Here is a 19,185-nt window from a genome sequence, read left to right on the forward strand (position 1 = left end):
CTGGCAATGTGCCTCCATCTACTCCTCCAGCGCCGTCACCACCGCTGCCCAGAGCGCGGTGTCGCTGCCCTTGCGCGCGAACCCGCGGCTGCGGAGGAGATCGGGGTGCGCCGTGCCGCTGCGCCACTAGGGCATGTCCGGCGGCCGCACACCGCCCCTCCCTCGCCGGTCCAGCTGCGCCGCCTGCGGCCGCCGTTGTACCCGCTGGGGTGGCGGCCCGACCTCGCTGCCTGTTGTCATCGTCGTCGGGCTGCGGCGCCCCGCCTAGTCCTGCTCCGCCGCGCCGTCTCTCCGCCTTCTGTGGCGGGCCGCCGCACCGTCGGAGCGCCACCCCTCCCCACCGGCCCTCCTCTCTGCCCGTCCGCGCGTCGGAGTGGAGCGCCGCTTTGGGTGCACTCCGCGCCCCGATGAGCTTTCGCCCTCCTCCCTTTTTCCCTTGTCTCTGCTTTGACCGACGGGAAGAGGTAAGGTGAAAGATTCGCGGGCAATTGCTACGTGCACCCGAGATGTACCCGTGGGTCCCCTGCTGCTGTGATTTCTTAGGTTTTTCCCAATTCGTTATCGGGTTTGCGTTGCCCTGCCGTTCGTCGTTGTTCATCATCGACACTCCCGAAGGACGAGGTTGCTGCCGCGCCTTCCAGGCTGCAGCGACGATGTTGGTGATCAAGCCACCCTACCGGTGTCATCGCCTTTTCAGGCGGTGGCGCCACTCGCCGCCGGTCTTTGTCAAGCAGGCGCTCGATCCGCCTCCGCGCCTCCAGCCGTTCTCGCACGGACATCGACGCCGATGTTCCTGAAGGAAGACGTCGCCACCCCTAATCTGAGCGCGACACTTGCTGCAACCTACGCCATCGCCACCCCTGTCCTGAGTGTGAACTAAGTCGCAAACCGCGCCGTCTACCATCGTCATCCGCCGCACCGTCCTGCTGCTGTATTCGGCAAGAAGCTGCTGAGTTTGCGTACTCAAGCACCTCGACGACGCTTCGACCCGCCCCCCCTCCACGGCTTCGACCACGTCCACCTCGACCTCGGCTACTACGACACTAAAGGGCTATCATCTACATGAGTCTCCAGTCAAAGCTTTCGCACCGGCGTTCCGACTGCAGGGGGGATACATCTCCATTGTTCTCTAGTCTGACCGTTCGTGTTACTACTGCTACGACTGCGGGGGATGTTAGAGTATATTAGGCAACTCCAGATATGGTAGTTTAAGATTGTTGTAATCCCCTGATAGCCTTCCTTATCTCTAGGGTAGGTGACTTGCCCTCCAAACCTTGTACTCCTATATATACCACCCAAGGGGCTCATTGCAATACAATCGACCGCATTATACGCATCCTACCTTTTCTACACCATGGAGACAAGAGCAACCGGTTTTTGGGGTCAGCTAGGGCAGATCGAGGCCGGGGTGGTGGCTCGGCGTGGAGCTCCTCATGGTGGCGACCATGGCGGGTCATTGAGCTCGTACATGAGCTAGAAGGCGGCACATGACAACAGATACTTCTCCCAGTTGATGCCTGATGGCGATGCTTCTGGCATCGTCAAGGCGGGGATGATTTTGTTCCTTTGAGGCGGCTCTAGCAACATCGTTTTCCCCAACCGTCTTGAGAGGCATGTGTCCCAACACGAGGAATCGGGTTGGTTCTCTGTTACCACCTGCTTGGATGTTTCAGCTTCCCTTTGCGGTGATTCGTCGTCTGGCGAGCTGGGGTTCTTGGCAGAGGCGCCAGATTTCTCAGTGCTTGGCGATGTGATTTCGCCGGGTCGTTCAGCACTCTCAATGCATGTCGAAGTCGATGTGCTGCTCAAGATGGCAATAAAAACCTACTTTCCATTGCCAGGGAGGAGGTCGGTTTCTAGCTTCGAGCTCCAGCCACCAGCGGTGATGAAGATTGGGAGAAGTTTGCAGGGCGGAGAAGATCAGGAGAAGTTTGCAGGGACTAATTTGTAGTTCATTTTTCTTTCAAGGGGGTCCTTGCAAGATCTAGGTTGTAACCATCAAGATTTTCATGTAAAATATAAACCCGGTTTCTAGAAAAAAGAAGCGCATCCGGCTTTGAGGTAATGCTGCAATGCGTCTGGTTATTTTGTTAGTTGTGAAAAGTCACAAGCAGCAGTTCCTTGTTAAGTTATTGAGAGGGAATCACGAAATGTGACCTCTGATTATGGGAGATCTGATTAGAGGGAATCATGGTACTGTATCAAGTGTCAAATTATGCGCTTTCTTTACAGGTATATAGGAGAACACCTGAACTTGGAGTACAGGGCCAATAATGTTCTCCATCGTATTTTAACCATGTAATATTTGAATATTATTTTTCTTATCCGTAGAAGTTTCAGGCTATGGCTTATCCAGCAGCTATGAAAGGTAGGGACTGCTACATACTCCTTCCTTATCTTTTTCATTGCTGCCGCTAGACTCCGATTTGCTATTTGTCGTGCATACCTTGCTGCGTGGTAATCGTTGAACTCCCAATCCCTATGCACAAATTTCAAATTATGATACCAGATTTTACATAGTATGTCTCCATGTGTAGAACAGCCTGGTAACACATGTTTTTCAGCAAAAGCTTTGCATCACCCGTTGCGAGTTTCCGATTGACTGGAGAAGATTTGGTAATCAACTATTCGTAGTAACCTTATAATTAGACTGTATTCTGTGTCTTTTGTTTTCCTTGTGGGTGTGTGGATGTGTGTGTTTCTGTGTGCGTTTTGAGTGTGTCTGTGTGTGAGTCCATGTAAGACTCTTCTTCTCCTTTTAATACAATGATGTGCAGTTCTCCTGCGTATTCGAGAAAAAAATATAATTAGACTGTATTTCATCTATGTGCACTACATATACTACAGCCAATTGCTAAGAAGGGTATGTGTTGTTGGCACAAAGAAAAATGGTAGTGAAAAATTTGAGCTGTATTGACAGTAAAGGAGCAAAATGGTGACGATTGTATCTGCAATTCTGCATATTACAGATATCTTCAAAAGATCTTCAAAAGATTATCTGGTGTCTGGATGGTATGATGAGATGCCTGGTGAGACCCAATCAAGTCATGCTGCCAATATGGCTGCTCTGGCAGAGTTCACATATGACTTGAACAACAATGTGCAAACTTTTGATATAACGACACCAGATGTAGGCACGATGAATATGATCTGGTTGAATTTCACTTTGAACAACGGAATCTCACTACTGAGCTCTGAGCATCTACCACCTCCCGGTGCAAGGCCACGAGCCAGTCTCTCCAGGAACAGTTGGTTTTCAAGCATCTTTGGGTGAAGCTTTTCAGTACGCTTTAGAGCTTAGCTCATTTCACCCATTCTGGTTTAGTCCTAGGATGCTGTCATGCATGTACAAACTGGAAATCTAATAATTATCCCCACATCTCTTTCACATATATGCTATGAGTCTATGATGTATGGATGAAAATAATTATGGTGTTTTTATATAAGAATGACACATAGGATGGACCTATAAATCTAATGCCTTTTCAAACCACGCACGTGCACTTTACTAGTAATTTGAAACCAACGGAGGGGAAGTACTATGCGGTTTTGACAACACGCACCACCGCTGGCCCCACCTCCGGAAGAGGGAGTTGCCCGATGTCATGATCTGTACTGGAGCGGCACTGACGATTTCAATCAAACAAGATATACATGACACGAAAAAGGATCATGACAAAACCTATGCGGAGGGGCAGTACAAGGTTGTATCTGTGCCGTTATAAATTGCACAGCGTGGTGTACTGATTGATACTGAGGTGTCATTGGTTCCTGCGGGCTCATGGCTGGGCCTGCGGTGTTCCTGGTCAGTGTGAAGTTCAGCTTCAAGTGTAGTTGGACCGAGAATCTTCTTTTGTCCTCGGCACACCCCAAAACTATTCTTTCTTGGTCTTTTTACTGCACATAAGGATACTTGACAAGCAGGTGATTGCTAGCAGCACCACGGCTATAATAAAAACTGCAGACAGAATACAGAAGTTATGCAGAAGTTGTAGGGTCCAGTGCAGATGACCCATAAGAACGTTCAGGGGCACTAATAATGTAGATTCATATTGTTGGAATAATTGGCATAGATGCAAGTAGCATACCAGCTATGGTACCAAAGAACAGCAGAGCGAGCCGGTATTGTGTTAGCCATGGAAGCTCTGTCTCGAGAGTACAGTGCCGTTGGAAAGCATGTTCTTGTTTCTTCATTGCAAGCGCACCTGATGGTCGCAGTTCAGATATAGGGAACTCCACACTGTGAACAGAACGGCCCTCAACATCTCTCAGTTCAAGTTTAATGCGCGGAGGTACAGCATTCCAATCAATTTCAATTGCTCCAAAATTTGGTTGGCCTGAAAATGCAACACCAAATACCCAACGATTTAACAGTGTAACCAACCCTCAACACAGCAGGAAATGAGGTAATGCAGGTACTGAAAAATCTTAGCATTCCCCTCAGATGCTTTATAGTGAACGTTCTATAAATGAACTGTATCTTTTGGAGTCTTGGTGAAGAACAGAAGTAATAGCATTTGCTGTTCCGGCAAGAATAGAAAAGGACCTCTGTATCCTTTCTTTTTTAGAAAATGGAATTCAGTAAAACAAAACATTGTAGCTATCCTATACTGTGGATTCATACTTCTACAGTTATGTCCAAGAAAGAGTCATACCTGTAGTACATGATTTATACAGGCAGTTAGGATTTAGGACTCGCATGGTAGTTGGCGTTAATACTGCCAGAAGTCTCATAATAGGTTGAAAGAATGTCGGCACAGAATTGTCAACAGATTGGGTAAGACCACTTGAAGTAACATCATACAATGGATATTGAGCTCCACAGTCGAATCTAGCAATTTCTCCAAAATGAACATCACCACTAATAAATATCACTCCATTTCTCTGCAAATAGTTACAATGTCAGCATATGTTTCATAAGAGAGATGAACATGTTAAACAATCGTTTAGACAATATCATAGTATCTTGTCAAGGACTCAGAACACCTTCAAAAGTTTAACTGAAGGAGATATGCCAGCAACTACTGCATTTTTCTTTGTCACGTCTAAAGGAGGATTATTATTTACCGAAACACACCGAAACTGTGAATAATACTATAATAGCTTGTCCGCAGGGAAGTAATAGTGACCAACCTTGCTGCTCTCAATCAATCTGTACAGCCTTTCTCTCTCCCTTGGAAAGCGTGCCCAGGACTCCACATAGAACAAAGGTCCAGTTGTAGCAGAAAGATTAGACACTACCTGTATTGGCATATGGGGAAAAACAATTACTCCATAGCTATATCAACGAAAATTCCACCACTTTAGCATCCAAAAAAACAAAATACAAGTGCATATATGACTTTTTCTTGACCACAAGGGGAGCAAGGAAATTTTTAATTAAGATTGAAGAGTACAGATTGTAACGAACATGGCCCCATTTAGGTCATTTCGAGTGATTTTGGTGATTGAATGACAACGCAATCATTGGGACTAATGTGTATGTCAAGTGTATCTCATCAGGTCCCTAGATTAAAGTAAAAAGCCATGACAAAGCAAAATACGAAGAAAGAACTCAAAGAAAGAGCAAAATGGACGAGTTCAGAAGAAACACTGTAGAACCGGATGATCCGGTGGAAGGGTCACCGGAGTATCCGGTATGCACCGGATAAACCGACCCAGGGGCACCGGTGCATTGTGCAGTGCATGGGGAGGCCACGTGGAGAAGTTTTCAGTGGGTCCGGATAAACCGACGCCTTCGGTTCGGATTATCCGACGCGTGCAAATGAACTCGTCGGAGCAAGACTCGGGTGATTGTTCAGAGAGCATGTTGGAAGGATCAAGGAGCTCTCTTAAGGACCAGATCAACCGAAGCTACGTCGGATAAACACACCGGAGCAATGACGTCAGCATGGCAAGCACAGAAGAAGGAAAGTCCTGAAGACCGGATGATCCGACGCCAGCTCGGAGTGATGCTTCGGTTTATCCGACCCCTGCTGCATCAGAGATTTGAAAGACCCAACGGCTACCTTTGACTATGAGTGACCGGATTATCCGAAGGTACCAGGTCGGATTATCCGACACCATGCGCAGAAAGAGGTTAACGGCTCTAAAAATGCTAGTTATTTTTGAGGGCTATATATATGGGTTTCCCTGGTCATTTGAAGCTTGCTGGAGTTCAGAGAAGTTCCACACACATTCTCAACACCTCCAAGCCAACCAAAGTGCTTAGTGATCACATCTTTAGGTTTAGGACTAGTTTAGCTCTTGAGTGAGTGAGTGAGTGAGCAAGATTGTGAGCCTTGTGCTCTAGTTCTTGTGTGAACAAAAGTGTATCTCGGTGAGCCGGCCATCCTTGGAGTCTTGGTGACTCGCTGGTACGTCTTCGACCCTCCGGCTTGGTGTGGAGCGGCGACGACAAGCTTTGTGCGGGGGACGTGGAGACCTCTTTCCTTGGTGGAGAAGCTCTTTAGTAGAACCCGGGGCCAAGGTGACCGTGATTGTTCACGGAAGAGACTTGGTGGCCGAGAAGCAATACTCTTTGTGAGTGCTTCAACAACGTGGATGTAGGTGTGCCTTTGTGGCTAACCGAACCACGGAATAAATCCTCGTGTCACAAGAGTTTGCATTCTCTCATCCCTCTTTAAGCTTCCGTATTTACTTATTGCAATCCTTGTTTGCCTTTACTTTCTAGAGTAGAATCTTGATAGGATTGGCTATAGGTTGCATGACTCTTTTGGGATGAGGGTTTTCACACTAGTTGAACACTAGTTGCACATCTAGATAGCATGATCTTAGTTTAATTTATGTGCAAGTAGTTGGAGCTTGAGGTTAAGGTTTTTAGTGAGCCTAATTCACCCCCTCCCCCTCTTAGGCCACGAGCACCCGATTCCTTTCACAGATGCTGCCTGGCCAAGAAAGAAACCATCTCTGGGAGCTACCCACAAATTATATTTTATAATGAAAGCACTAGGGAAATATGCATCAATAGGATATTCTGTGTCCATATAAAGAGCTGCCAACATGTATAACAATCACATATATCATCTGCTTCTTCTTTTTTGTGTGTGTTGGTGGTGGTGGTTGGGGGGGGGGTACCACCAGTCAACCTAGGCAAAACTGATTTAATTATCCCTGGCTAAATTTAGTTTTACAAGTTCTAAAAAATACTTATTTTCGACAGGTATATATATGTGAAATAATAGGTTTACCTGGATAGAAGATCCGATGACAGTGATCTCTGATTGAGGACCATGAAGTTCCCTCTCTAGCCACTGCCACTGAGGATCTCCCAGAATAGTTCCATCACTTAATAGTGGGTCTCTGTGATATCTGGTATCCAACAAGATTACCTGTGATACTGTGCTGTTATCGTTTAATTCAACATTGCTGATGAAACTAATTGACAACGGAAGGGTCATAAGCACTAGTCATATCTTTTATTTAGCCTTGATGCATGACCATTCTACACCTTATACCAGATTTATCATCAGTAGCACTTTAGGATACTTCAAACAACTGCTGGAGCGATGCTTTACATCGAGCCAGACATGAAAAGGTGTAATACATGTGTAAGGTGTAAGCGTATACTAAACTCAATTGGGTAAATACACAGTTCAAATTGGATAAATGTTAAATATCGTCCACAAAGGCTAGATGCTAAAGTTCTCAAAGTTACATATAAGAGAGGAGAGCATGCTCTTCAAACTTCGAAGAACAGACTCAAAATGCATGTACCAGATGCAAAAGCGGCGGCGGCGCCGGGGGGGGGGGGGGGGGGGCACAGTATAGCAGTGCATCACACTGTTCAGGAAGGATTTGTGAAGTCTAAAAAAAGTTACTTTGCCTTTTTGGTATCCTGCAGATATGATTGAGCTTGATCTTGAGTTATGCATCGCTCCATTAGTCCATTATCGAACACGCAATTCCCTATATTTGATGCTTCTTAGAGAGTCTTAGGAAACTTCTACATCTAGTTTTAGCAGAATCTGCAATATTTAGCCGGTTTCACGAGATACATTGCCAATTTCATATATAGCATAAAAACTGTGATAAGGACCGACCCTCATCAGATAAATCTAGCCCGGCTTGCCTGATCTGTTACAGTGGAAGACAACAGCAGCAAAAGCGATTCATTGTTCATTATATGCACACTGAGACAATCAATAACTATCTTTCAACCAAATCCGTGGTAGAAAGAACTGCCAGAAAAGTACAAGGCCCTTATCTGCATTAAACAGAGCTACAAATAACCAGATGATCCATTTTGGGAATAATTTTAGATATTATTAGGTTCATAAGAAAAGGAGGAGAATATATCGAAGACTGAAAGAACCACTGCATCATTGATACAGTTGTGTGATATAAACCTATATCAAAATAAATTAGAAAACCCTTAAAATTGAACATGACATAAGATTACAAGAGACGACTTTACCTTCACTCGTTTTCTTTCAGGGCCAAACATATATGAGGTATAAACACCAGCTTGTTTCCTCCTAAGCAAACAATAATAAAGTATTAACTTATCAGGTGGGGCATTTTCCCCCTTGTTGATCGTTGAAAAAAAAGGGTATTCTGAGGCAAATTTTGGTGCATTGGCTGTATGTATGCGGATCCTAAAACTTATACAGAAATGTCTGGCCACAGCATCAAAGTAGATTTTGTCATAATAAGTGAACAATGAATAACATTAAGGGAAAAAACTGTAAGAGCTGACCCTGTTGTGGTCTTTCTTCTATAAAACTGACACGCAAAGCTTTTGCATGTTTTTGGAAGAGAAAAAATACTATCTTAATTTCTAACAAACAAATCAACTGCAGAAACGAAAAATGGAAGCAATTTACCAGATTACCAGAAAGAATCTGCTACAGCTACATATGTATGCTGCAACTACAAAGGATGGAGGCAAATCAAAATCTAAATGAGATCAGGCTGTTATATCCACAAACTTGATAAGTTGACTGTGATCCATTATGAGATGGAATACAGGGAGAACAGTATCTCAGTTAACTCAAAGATTGTATAATGGTTAAAGAATATAACAAATACATAGTAAATCAGATGCTGCGATCCCACTCATAAGATAATTGCTTTAAAGATGAATTGCTCAAGTAATGTGGTGAATGATGAGACTCAGTATTTCCAAGCTCTTTGTAATGAAGAAATAGAAGTATTGGATGTAGACACAAGTATGTAAAGCAGGTTATAGGTCCAAGCTTTATAGAAATAAATAAATAAGTCTGATGTAAAAAAATCAATTTAGCAAACAATATAACTAGATAACAAGATAAACATGATGCAATTCAAGATTAATTCCAGTATTTCTAAGTGCATACCGTTTACTATCTTCAGCTTCATCCAAGAAATCTAGCAGAAGCCTCTGAGTAAACACTTTCCCACTAAATTCTTTTCCTGCATCATTCAATCCATAATCATGGTCATCCCATGTTCCAATAACCTGCAATTAATGAATTTCAATAAAATCACCAGTTTCTCATATCTTTTAGGAGCAGGAAGAAGCAGCAGTCAAAACTCTTCAGAGGATTTTGGGACTGTCCTAAACGATGTGGCAACTACTCTTTGGTGCCACCCTAGCCCACATTTGGAGATTAAAGATTATATGATATGATGATAATTCTTTCTGAAATGCCTTGTTGGCTGCCGTAAAATAATCAACTCGGGAGTGCAATAAATGGAATTTAAACAGTAATAATTGATGGTTTGTATATTTGTCACGGTAATGTTGTGTCACCGCAATACCAATAGACCATAATTCATCTCATCAAAATACAACTCCCAAAATCTCAAAAGAGCTGCCCCGCAACTAGGCTAGCACCAGCAACCAGCAATCAATGCAGAGAACGATCACCGGCAAGCATCAGTACAAACGACCTGGACCAAAAGCTGACCTGAGCCCTCTCCCTGAGGCTGGCATACCCGGGCTTCGCCTTGGCAAGCTGGTACCGCCTCCGCAGCTCCGCCTCGGTGGAGGGGTAGAACCGCGGCACGTTCTTCCAGGGCCCGACGGTGCGCTCCTTCCCGAACACCCGGAACGGGCGCTTGTTGTCGCCGTAGACGTTGTCCCCGAGCCAGACGAACACCTGCGGGTCGAACGCCAGGACGGCGTCCCAAATAGGCTGCACGAGAGAGAAACGCAGCGAAACAATTCCGTCACAACCCCATCAAGGTGGGCGAGCGTAGTCGCGGAGTGGGTGTTCCGTCGGGCACCTGGGGCGTGCTCTGGTTGGCGCAGGAGCCGAAGGCGATCCTGGACACCACGGCGTCGGCGTCGGCGTCGGCGTCGGCGTCGCGGGCGGCGCGGACGGAGGGGCGCACGACGACGACGACGAGGAGGATCAGCAGACGGAAGGTGGCAGCCATTGGGGTGGGGATGCCGGGATGCGGGAGCGAGCGCGCTCTACCTCCGCTCCGGGGCGAGGCGAGACGGCGATGAGAAATTGCAGGAGGTGGGCAGGAGAGAGACGGGATATTCCAATTTCCAAGGCGTCGGATCCTGGGGCCGGATACCTGGAGGTAGGTGGACGTCTGGCTGGGGGCGACCGGGCGATGGCGGTGGCGGTGGCGGTGGCAGCCGCAGACGCAGGCAGGGAAGAAGAAAGCTGAAGGGCGTTCCCCCATTTCCTTTTCACTTGTTTACTTAATTATTATTGCAGTGGAATTCTGTGGAAATCCACGTGCTGTGTTCCTTCTGACCATCCATTCCGATGTTAACCACGCTGTGAAGCTTCTGGAGACGAACATAGCATGCTGGGATGTGCAATGCCAGCTTCTCCGAGTTTTTTTTTCAGCAAGTTTTTCTCAAGCTCTGAGCCTATACTTGGAGGATCTCTAATTAGCGTTTCTGAATTTGCAAGCCATGGTTTGTCAAAAATAAAAACACTTTCTAATCATGTCACAGTCTACAATATTTCAGTATGCCAGTGCTAGAGTTGGGCTGACCATGACCTTGAGCAGTTTGGAACAAAGAAATTTATCATCAGAAAAGATGCTGTGTTTTTCTTACGAGAGATTTGATCGGGCAGAACTGAAGAAGCCGCAGCCTTTCTTGCTTTGCGGGGATGGGGAAAAGGTGTGATCCGCGGGTGAAAAAAGAAAAGAAAAGCTGCGAACTTGCCGTGCTTAACTTCTCTTTTGCCTTTTGCTTGGGATCAAGCAACTTCCCTGCAAAACTGCAGGAGGCATCACGTTGTCGTTAAAAAGCTCAAGATTTCCGTTCAGGGGAGGCAGCGATGCAGTAGCTTGTAAGCATGTTTTGACCATTTAGTATCTGAACTTCTGAAGCAATGGAACAAAGTGATCACATAGGTAAATCAAACCCTTATCCAGCTACGCAGCAACGCTAGAAGAACCTGTTCTCCAAGAATTGTTTATGGCCTAAACCGCATAGCCCACAACTGTACCATTGCTTAATGGGACAGCACTCCTGTAGCTTCCGTACAAAGCGAATGATCACACCTAGGGACTACTGCTACTACACTGTACTCCACACTCTATGAACACTGCAAAAGCAATTCGAGGTTTCTGATTCCAGCAAATTGTATAGCACGTAAATGTTGTTTTCTAACAAAGCGGGGCTTCGGCAGCCCAAAAAAGTACACATACATTCAGATTAGGTCAGGACGCCAAGCTGCAAACTAGATACAGCTAAAATTGTTACATGCAGTCGGGGACTCAATCCATGGTCAACGAAGTACCTACATCTAGACTTCAACAACAAATTACAGGCCAGCACTTTCATCAGTTTATGTTTCCCCAGATAGCATGCCCCGAGGTCACCTTGTTGCTCGGCCTTGCAGTCAGTTCATACAGGATCCGAGCAAAGGTGTCCGAGTATTTCCCTTCTGTCGTCAGGATCTCAGCAAACGTGTTCTCGTGCACAAGGAGGTGCATCCTGTTTTGAGGCTCGGAGACAAGGCTCTCCAGTATCATCGACGTCTTCCTGCAGACCTCAGGCACAGGATGCGGCGTCTTCACAATCTTCAGGAGTCTGTCAACAGCCCTGGTTCATTTGAAATGACAAAATTTTCAGATTGTTAATGCCACTTCTCCAATATTAGTTTGATCTCTCTAATTGTATGAAGCAGATGTTTACCATCGCTCACTGGCAAGCTTTAGCCTGCAATCCATATTCACTTCAGCTACATTGTAGAGTGCGCTAACAGCAGCAGCCTGTGCATCATATGCTGGCACGCTCAAGAGGTCAACTAGCCGTTTGTATATCTGTATGAAACAACACGATGTAAACAGCTGAGAAAAAAAGAGAGCTCTATTTGTATGCATCTGCATACACTGACATCGAACAGCATGTACCTGTGGAATGACAGGAAGAAGAAACGGCTCATTGTCTGGATTTATTATCAGACGCCCAATCAATTCAGCAGCGGCACAGTGCCATGGCTTTACTGAAGATGAAAGCATACCCATTATGGCATGAACTGCACCTTTTTCACTATCTTGGCCAAAAGAAGGCAAATGAGTTAACCTCAATATAGAAAAGAAAAGGAGAGCATAATGTAGCTTCGGAATCATGTCTCACGTCATTTTAATGAACGATGGCTTCGATGAGCTGAAGATTCTCAAGTCCAACACAGGTGCTAAATTGACAAGGGTCTCCAGCATGTTTGTTATGAGCTCGTCATCTTCTGCTCAATGGCAAAAATCAGCAGAGCATTAGTTCTCAAGTATGTACTAGTCTGTTGGAAAAATAGCTGGATTTAAACCGCCATGACATAAAACATAGTCCCAGGAGCTCATTCAAGCTACAATATATCCAATACACCTATACAAAAGAAAAGTCTCCCATCATCCTTATTTTGCAGTGTAAGACCAAACATAAAGTTAAAATAGGAAACATAGATAATCAGTTTTTTGGTCGAGCTTGTGGAGAACCGATATATCTCGGTTGGTAGAGCCTCCAGTTGAGAGGTCGTTCACATAGGCTTGAACCCAGGTGCTCGCAGGTCATACGAAGACCTCCCTAAAGGGTTCACTACTTCCCTCCCTCCCCTCTCCTTCCCCCATGGTTTTGTTTTTCTTTTCTTTTTGACCATGCAGAATGTGGACTGTAGTAACATGCAGCCTAAATGGAGCATATGAAGGTAATATCAAAACACAAAGTACAACTTGAAGAGCCAAACACTAATATTCACAGTTCGCAGACACATTTGACCATTTCTAAGTTAATATCAGCGATTGACAGACTGCAAGACAGATGCATGTAACTGAAAACTGAGATACAGGGCAAATTTTCAAGCTTTACCTCTATTCTGGTCTTCTAAGCACTGAAATACAGTCTCCAAGCAATGCCTATGTTGAACCATGATAGTCTCATTTTCTGGCATAAAAGAGAAATTACGGATTATATTGGAGGCTGCAATAGCGCACTGCTGCCTTTCTGCCCTCCCTTCATCATCATTGTTAAACAAGCCATCCTCATCAAACCAAAAGCTTGCAGAGCACTTCTTTGTGACACTGGACTCCTCAGTCTTCGACTGATCATTAGAGGCACTGTATGTGCATTTAAAAGAACATAAATACAGCAGCAACAGCCATGGATATTGAGATGGACTATAAGGATCTTGGTAAGATTAAACATACGTGCCAGCATCAGAGTAGACTTTTTCCATGTTCTCTTGACCAAAGCCCGAGAGTGTTGTATTGGCACCCAAAGTTCTTACTCTGGGTGGTTTCAGATGGTCCTTAGGCATTGCAATATCTCTCCATTCATCAATCTGTGCAGGATATCAAAGCATAAGACACAATGCAAAAAAGATGAGTAGCATCTTTTTGAGGAAATTGACAGACAGTACATTGATTAGCAGACTTTAGAATTTATTTTGTGTAAGAACCATGTAAATTAGATGAGATGAGTCTACCCTACTCCCTCTATCTCATTTCCACGTGGATGATAGTACCTGCCACATGGCAAAAATCACCCTGTGGGGTATGGGGAAGAGAATTTGGGGCAACCTTATCTTCTTTTGCAACATGAAGGGTATTAAAACTAAAATAGGAGAAGGATCACGGAACCAAAAGTAGACAAAAATTTCCGTTTGTTTTATGGCTGAAAACCTATATGGACAATGATGCTAGATCCCATAGTTGCATGAAACCAGTACCCTTTTCTTCAGTGTATAAGTTAAAGGGCAATGCTAGCTTGATTAAATATAGTTCAAATGCATTCTGATGCAAGTACAATTAGCACTGATTAGCCAGAAAGAATCAAACATTACATAAAGTTTTAAATAAAATGTAAATTGCATGATTTAGTAAAAGATGAATCAAACTGGAAAGATGAAAAGGGAATTCAAGACATACAACTTGAAGAAGAGCATCTAAGAGCCCAGGAACTTTAGTAAGAGGTGTTGTATCACGTCGGAAGTCATCCTTCTCCTTAAATGAGAGTACTGTAAGGGCATTCAGTGCCCACAGTATCTCTGACTTCAACCCACTTTGCAACGCAAGGACAATTCTTTTATTGTTTTGATCTGAGAAAAGCCAAAAATAAACATAACTGTCCTGCCAAATAGCCATTGCTGGTAATCATTGTTAGAAAATGATAACTTGTGCAGTTCAAGCTCATGACAAAGAATGTAAGGTATCAACTCTAACGAACAGGACAAAACAAGAGTAAATGATAGAGAGCAGGATCACAAAATAAGGCAAGCATAATTGAACCATGTATAAAGTAACTCTTTCCGAGCTTGGAAAAGAAAAACACATGTACAAACATTATAAAACTATGTAGTTACATGCACTCTCACGCAAGGATGTGTGCACATTTGTGAAAAATTCTAAGTCAAAAATCTTATCATCACATAGAAATGTTTGCAGTCAATTCCACCAAGATGTTCATGCAACAGGAATAATTACAGCTAAGTTGACCCGTGACACAATCCAAACTGGAAGTGAGGCATATTACAGTTTCCCCTAAACATTTTCAAGAACAAAAAAAAGAAGAAAAGGTAAGCATCAGGTTCTCGATACTTTGATAGTTCTTTGGCCATCAAAGAACTGAAAAAGAAAAACGAAGTAACTGTCTAAATTGGTCACCAGGTCAACCTCAAACTTGTCCACAACTCTATAGCCTCATGCAAGCCAGAATTATGTGTCTAGCAAGAGGTCCGGCAGAGGTCTGAATGAAATCTTGATAGTTAGTGTTCTATGGCATCACACGGTTTTCCTAAGGTGTATGTTTGTGAGGTCAAACCTTTTCCATTGTGGGCATATTCTGTTAATTGACACGATATTTTCACGAATGCTAAGCCACCACATCTGCAGCATAAATCTTACTATGATGGGTATTTTTCTCCCAACGTTTATTTGATAATCAACACAAGATTCAACAAATATGTATACCTGCAATGCTCCATGGCAACACTACTGCTTCGGAAGACAACCAAACCCAACAAACTAACCCAAAATCTCTCCAAACGTTCACTCAGATGATAAAACCTTGGACCCCCGGGGCCCCATTTATGACATTAATTTCATTGTCAAGCACAGAATTACACGGATCTTAGCAGGTCCAGTAAAAAGAAAGGCATCTAACGCCCCTAATTTTCCTCCAACAAGTCGACCCCAATTCACAGAACCAACACCCGAGCTCTTCCCGCTTCAGGTCCTATAATCCCACATAAGCTGAGTTGGACTGCAAGAGGAGACGAATGAGCGGATTACCTGAGAGGGCCGAGAGGACTTGGAGGGACGGCCCGACCAGCGCGGCGGGCGCCCCCGGATCGCCGACCGCTGTCGCCGCGCCCGCGCCCGCGGCTCCGCTGCCGGCGGTGCTCCCGAACGGGCGGCCGCGCTTCGCCGGCGTGCCGCCGCCGCTCCCGCCGGACTTGCCCGTCTGCTTCTGCATGGCTAGGGTTTTGGAGCTCGGAGCTTCGAAGGCGGAGCGAGGGAGAACGTGCTCGGAGCGGAATTGGCTGGGCACTGCGATGGAGGCGGACAAGGGGATCCGCAGGATTACGCGGACGGTAGAGATTGAGTAGTATCGGCGTCCGCACTCCCCACGGCTAAGAGGCACTGACAGACGGGTGGGCCTACATGTTGCTTGAATGGGACAAAATTATAATGCTAGATGATCTATATACTATATATTATTGATTTTGTAAATTGAGAAGTATGGGTGCCATTTAGATGCTAATTAGGCAAATTAACAATGAATAGAGAGATTTGGATCGTGATCGAACCACTTATCAAGTTTAGGTTAGAAGTTGTTATTCTTTCTCCTTTAGCTTGAAAGTCAGGTTAGAGATCTAAACGACACATTCGAACAAATTTAGAATTTAGTCGTGCATTTGAATTTTTCAAGAAAAGCTCATTTTACTTTTTGATAATTTGCAGTATAAGAAGAGTTTAATACCACACTTCTACCTGGATCTCTAGCATGTCAGCGAGCAGGCCTGGCGCGAGATGGGTGCGCCGGCGCGATGGCATTCTAGGAGTCTATTTTTTCTACTACTCCCTCTGTCCCACTTTAAACGTCGTCTTGGCATTGCTTTTTGCTATCCAAGTTCAGACCAAGTTGCAGGCATCTAGATGCATAGCTATCCAAGTTCAAAGCACCTTGCATGCATTTGGGAAGAAGCTAGAACGACGTTTAAAGTGGGACAGAGGGAGTATAATATAATATGTACAGTCTAGTCTCACATGCCACAATCTAGTAGCAGGTCTTCTGACACAAGCAGAATTGACAAGCTCATCACTGCAGCCTCGATGGACTGCTCCCGATCAAAACCATCAGACCAAACGCCACCACATCAAAAATTTTGACCATCGGTCGATTCTATTCATCTGTCACTTCTGTTTCTTACAGCTAGACCTAGGTGGCTGGGTATTTGAGCCGAGGACTCTAGCTAGCTCATCCAGTAAGAGAGAGGGCATCGAGCATTCGATCAAGGAGCGAATGATATCATGCGCGACCCGCACTACAATACAAATCTAATATAGAGACATTTCTGTATAGAATTTCACAATTTGTCTTTACAAATATGTCATAATGTATTGTAGAGATATTTTTTTGTGATACTTTTGAAAGTGTCACAATTGAGACAATATTCGAGGTATTTTAAATCAAAGAGACAGTTTTTCAAGTCATTTCGTAAAATGTCAATACAGATTATTAGGAGTAAGTTTGAGACACTTTAATTTTTGATCTTAGCCCCATAGAGGTATAGTTTGAGTCATTCCGTTTAATATCTTGAGACACTATTTAGATCATTGAGGCGTGTATAGAATACTCATAAGAATTATACTAAGTATATGAATAACAATTGTTGTAAGGTTGAGATGACTAGCAGGTTAAGGATTGTGCAATATGACATGAGGTCTTGAGGTCGAAGCTTCAAAACTACATCATTCATATGTTTTTCAATATTTTTTAGTGCACCTAGAGAGTAGAGACATATTAGTATGTCATTACAAGTTGTCTTATAGTATATAAACTACATCATTCATATGTTTTTCAATATTTTTTAGTGCACCTAGAGGTAGAGACATATTAGTATGTCATTACAAGTTGTCTTATAGTATATATAGAGACAATTAACAAAGTGTCTCGTCTATCAAAGAAACACCGGATGTAGTGGCATCTCTACGACATAGTCAAAAAATGACTCTACGATTACATAGAGACAACCTAAAATGTCTCCACAAGCTGAAAATAATCTCTACTTACATGTTTTTGCTATAGTGCCGGCAGTAATTTTAACTTAGCTTTTTTTTATTCTTTTGATCTAGCGAGTTTAGTTGTTCAATTATATTCTCTTCATTTTTTGATATCTTATATTTCAAGATCGAAGCCATATACTCATATATATATATTGTCGTGGTGTGGCAAACCACAGCCGGGTGGCGGAATGCACCTGCCTAAGTCCAGAGGGTCAGTACTCGGGGGTTAGCTAGGATTAGTTCGATCTCGCTCAAGAACACGGTGAACACAGCAGGTTTAGAGTGGTTCGGGCCGCCGGAGCGTAATACCCTACATCCACTGTGTGTGCCTTGCCTCGAGAGAGTATGCAAGAGCTTGGTGCTGAGCCTAGCGTGTGTCTGTCTCTCCTTCTGTACAGCGAGCGCCTCCCTTTTATATCTCAAGGGAGGCGCGTACATGGCCGTTGGGTCCCCGACAGGTGGGCCCAACAATGTAGTATCAGATAACGCACTGTCCATACATTATGGCTTTGCAGGCGGAGAAGATCTCACTCCTGGATTTCCTTGCCCGCTCCTGGAATCCCCCGTTCATTATGTCCAGGCGCTGTCTTGTCGAAACGGTGCCTGGCGTAGCTTGCGGCGTCGCCTGCCACGTAGCTGGACGGGCCGTGTAGCTTGCGGTGTAGGCGGCATGATGGAAAAGCGTCGTGCCGTCGTATCCAATTAATGAGGCAGACGGGCTCTGCGCGGGTGCGGCGCAGGCGGCCTCACTGTGTACCTCAGTAATACGCGGTCTACAGTGAGGACTGACAAAGTCTGCCCCGCGTGCCGCGGCAGCAGAGCACGCTTCAATCACCCGCATTTGAATGCGGTGGGTGGGCGAGTGTTCCAGTGGAAGACTCGTGCCCGCGCCTGCGGGACGCGTGGCGGCTCCGGACCCCCCCGGCGGTATGTTAGTTCTACGCGCGTGGGAGGCCTGGATGGACGCGGGAGGTCCCGGACCCCATGGGGGCCCGCGGCCTCGGCTATCGGCTCGGAGCTTCCCCTCCTCAGGGACACGTGACGTCTCCGGATCCGTCCCTGAGCGGGGAGCAGGTCCGGGGCCGTTGGCCCGATGAGGTAAGGGCCTGACCCATGGGGCCCGGCTGCTCCGCCCTTTACCGCGTAGTTACGGATGACTACGCGAGTCTTACCTTGCTACAGTTGGAGTGGGTATCCTTATTACAGAGTACCGACACACACACACACACACACATATATATATATATATATATATATATATATATATATATATATATATATAGTGCTAACCTTCTAGATCTCACTTTAAAATTTCGCAGAGAGCCCCGGTTTATACCGGCCCGGCCCTGTCAGCGAGCAGCACTCGATGCACCGTACTAGCCAAAAGCTTGCTCTCGCGCGCTCGCCTGACCAGGATTTCATCGGTGGTTGATCTAAGTGAATCATGTTCTTGCTAATTCAGCAGTGACCAATAAGGAAGGTACGAGTAGTTCTGGAAGCCCTTCG

The 19,185-nt window shown here is 45.0% G+C and overlaps 2 protein-coding genes across 2 annotated transcripts; both read right to left on the reverse strand.

Moving 5' to 3' along the window:
• Positions 1–3,412: 3,412 nt before the first annotated feature.
• On the reverse strand, positions 3,413–10,637 carry LOC120656269. Its single transcript, XM_039934313.1, has 9 exons — positions 10,210–10,637; positions 9,891–10,118; positions 9,318–9,439; positions 8,417–8,477; positions 7,191–7,331; positions 5,134–5,241; positions 4,656–4,884; positions 4,089–4,337; positions 3,413–3,958 (listed from the first exon to the last, which is right to left on the reverse strand). Exons 1-9 carry the CDS (start codon positions 10,618–10,620, stop codon positions 3,876–3,878), a joined length of 1,632 nt encoding a protein of 543 aa, XP_039790247.1. The 5' UTR covers positions 10,621–10,637; the 3' UTR covers positions 3,413–3,875.
• An 869-nt stretch (positions 10,638–11,506) lies between these two features.
• Positions 11,507–15,977, reverse strand: LOC120656270 (armadillo repeat-containing protein LFR). The gene is made up of 8 exons (XM_039934314.1): positions 15,682–15,977; positions 14,320–14,489; positions 13,600–13,733; positions 13,262–13,509; positions 12,539–12,644; positions 12,313–12,451; positions 12,095–12,222; positions 11,507–12,001 (listed from the first exon to the last, which is right to left on the reverse strand). Exons 1-8 carry the CDS (start codon positions 15,863–15,865, stop codon positions 11,740–11,742), a joined length of 1,371 nt encoding a protein of 456 aa, XP_039790248.1. The 5' UTR covers positions 15,866–15,977; the 3' UTR covers positions 11,507–11,739.
• Positions 15,978–19,185: the final 3,208 nt, after the last annotated feature.

This window comes from Panicum virgatum, chromosome 1N (genome assembly GCF_016808335.1).
Source record: "Panicum virgatum strain AP13 chromosome 1N, P.virgatum_v5, whole genome shotgun sequence".
Classification (NCBI taxonomy): domain Eukaryota; kingdom Viridiplantae; phylum Streptophyta; class Magnoliopsida; order Poales; family Poaceae; genus Panicum; species Panicum virgatum.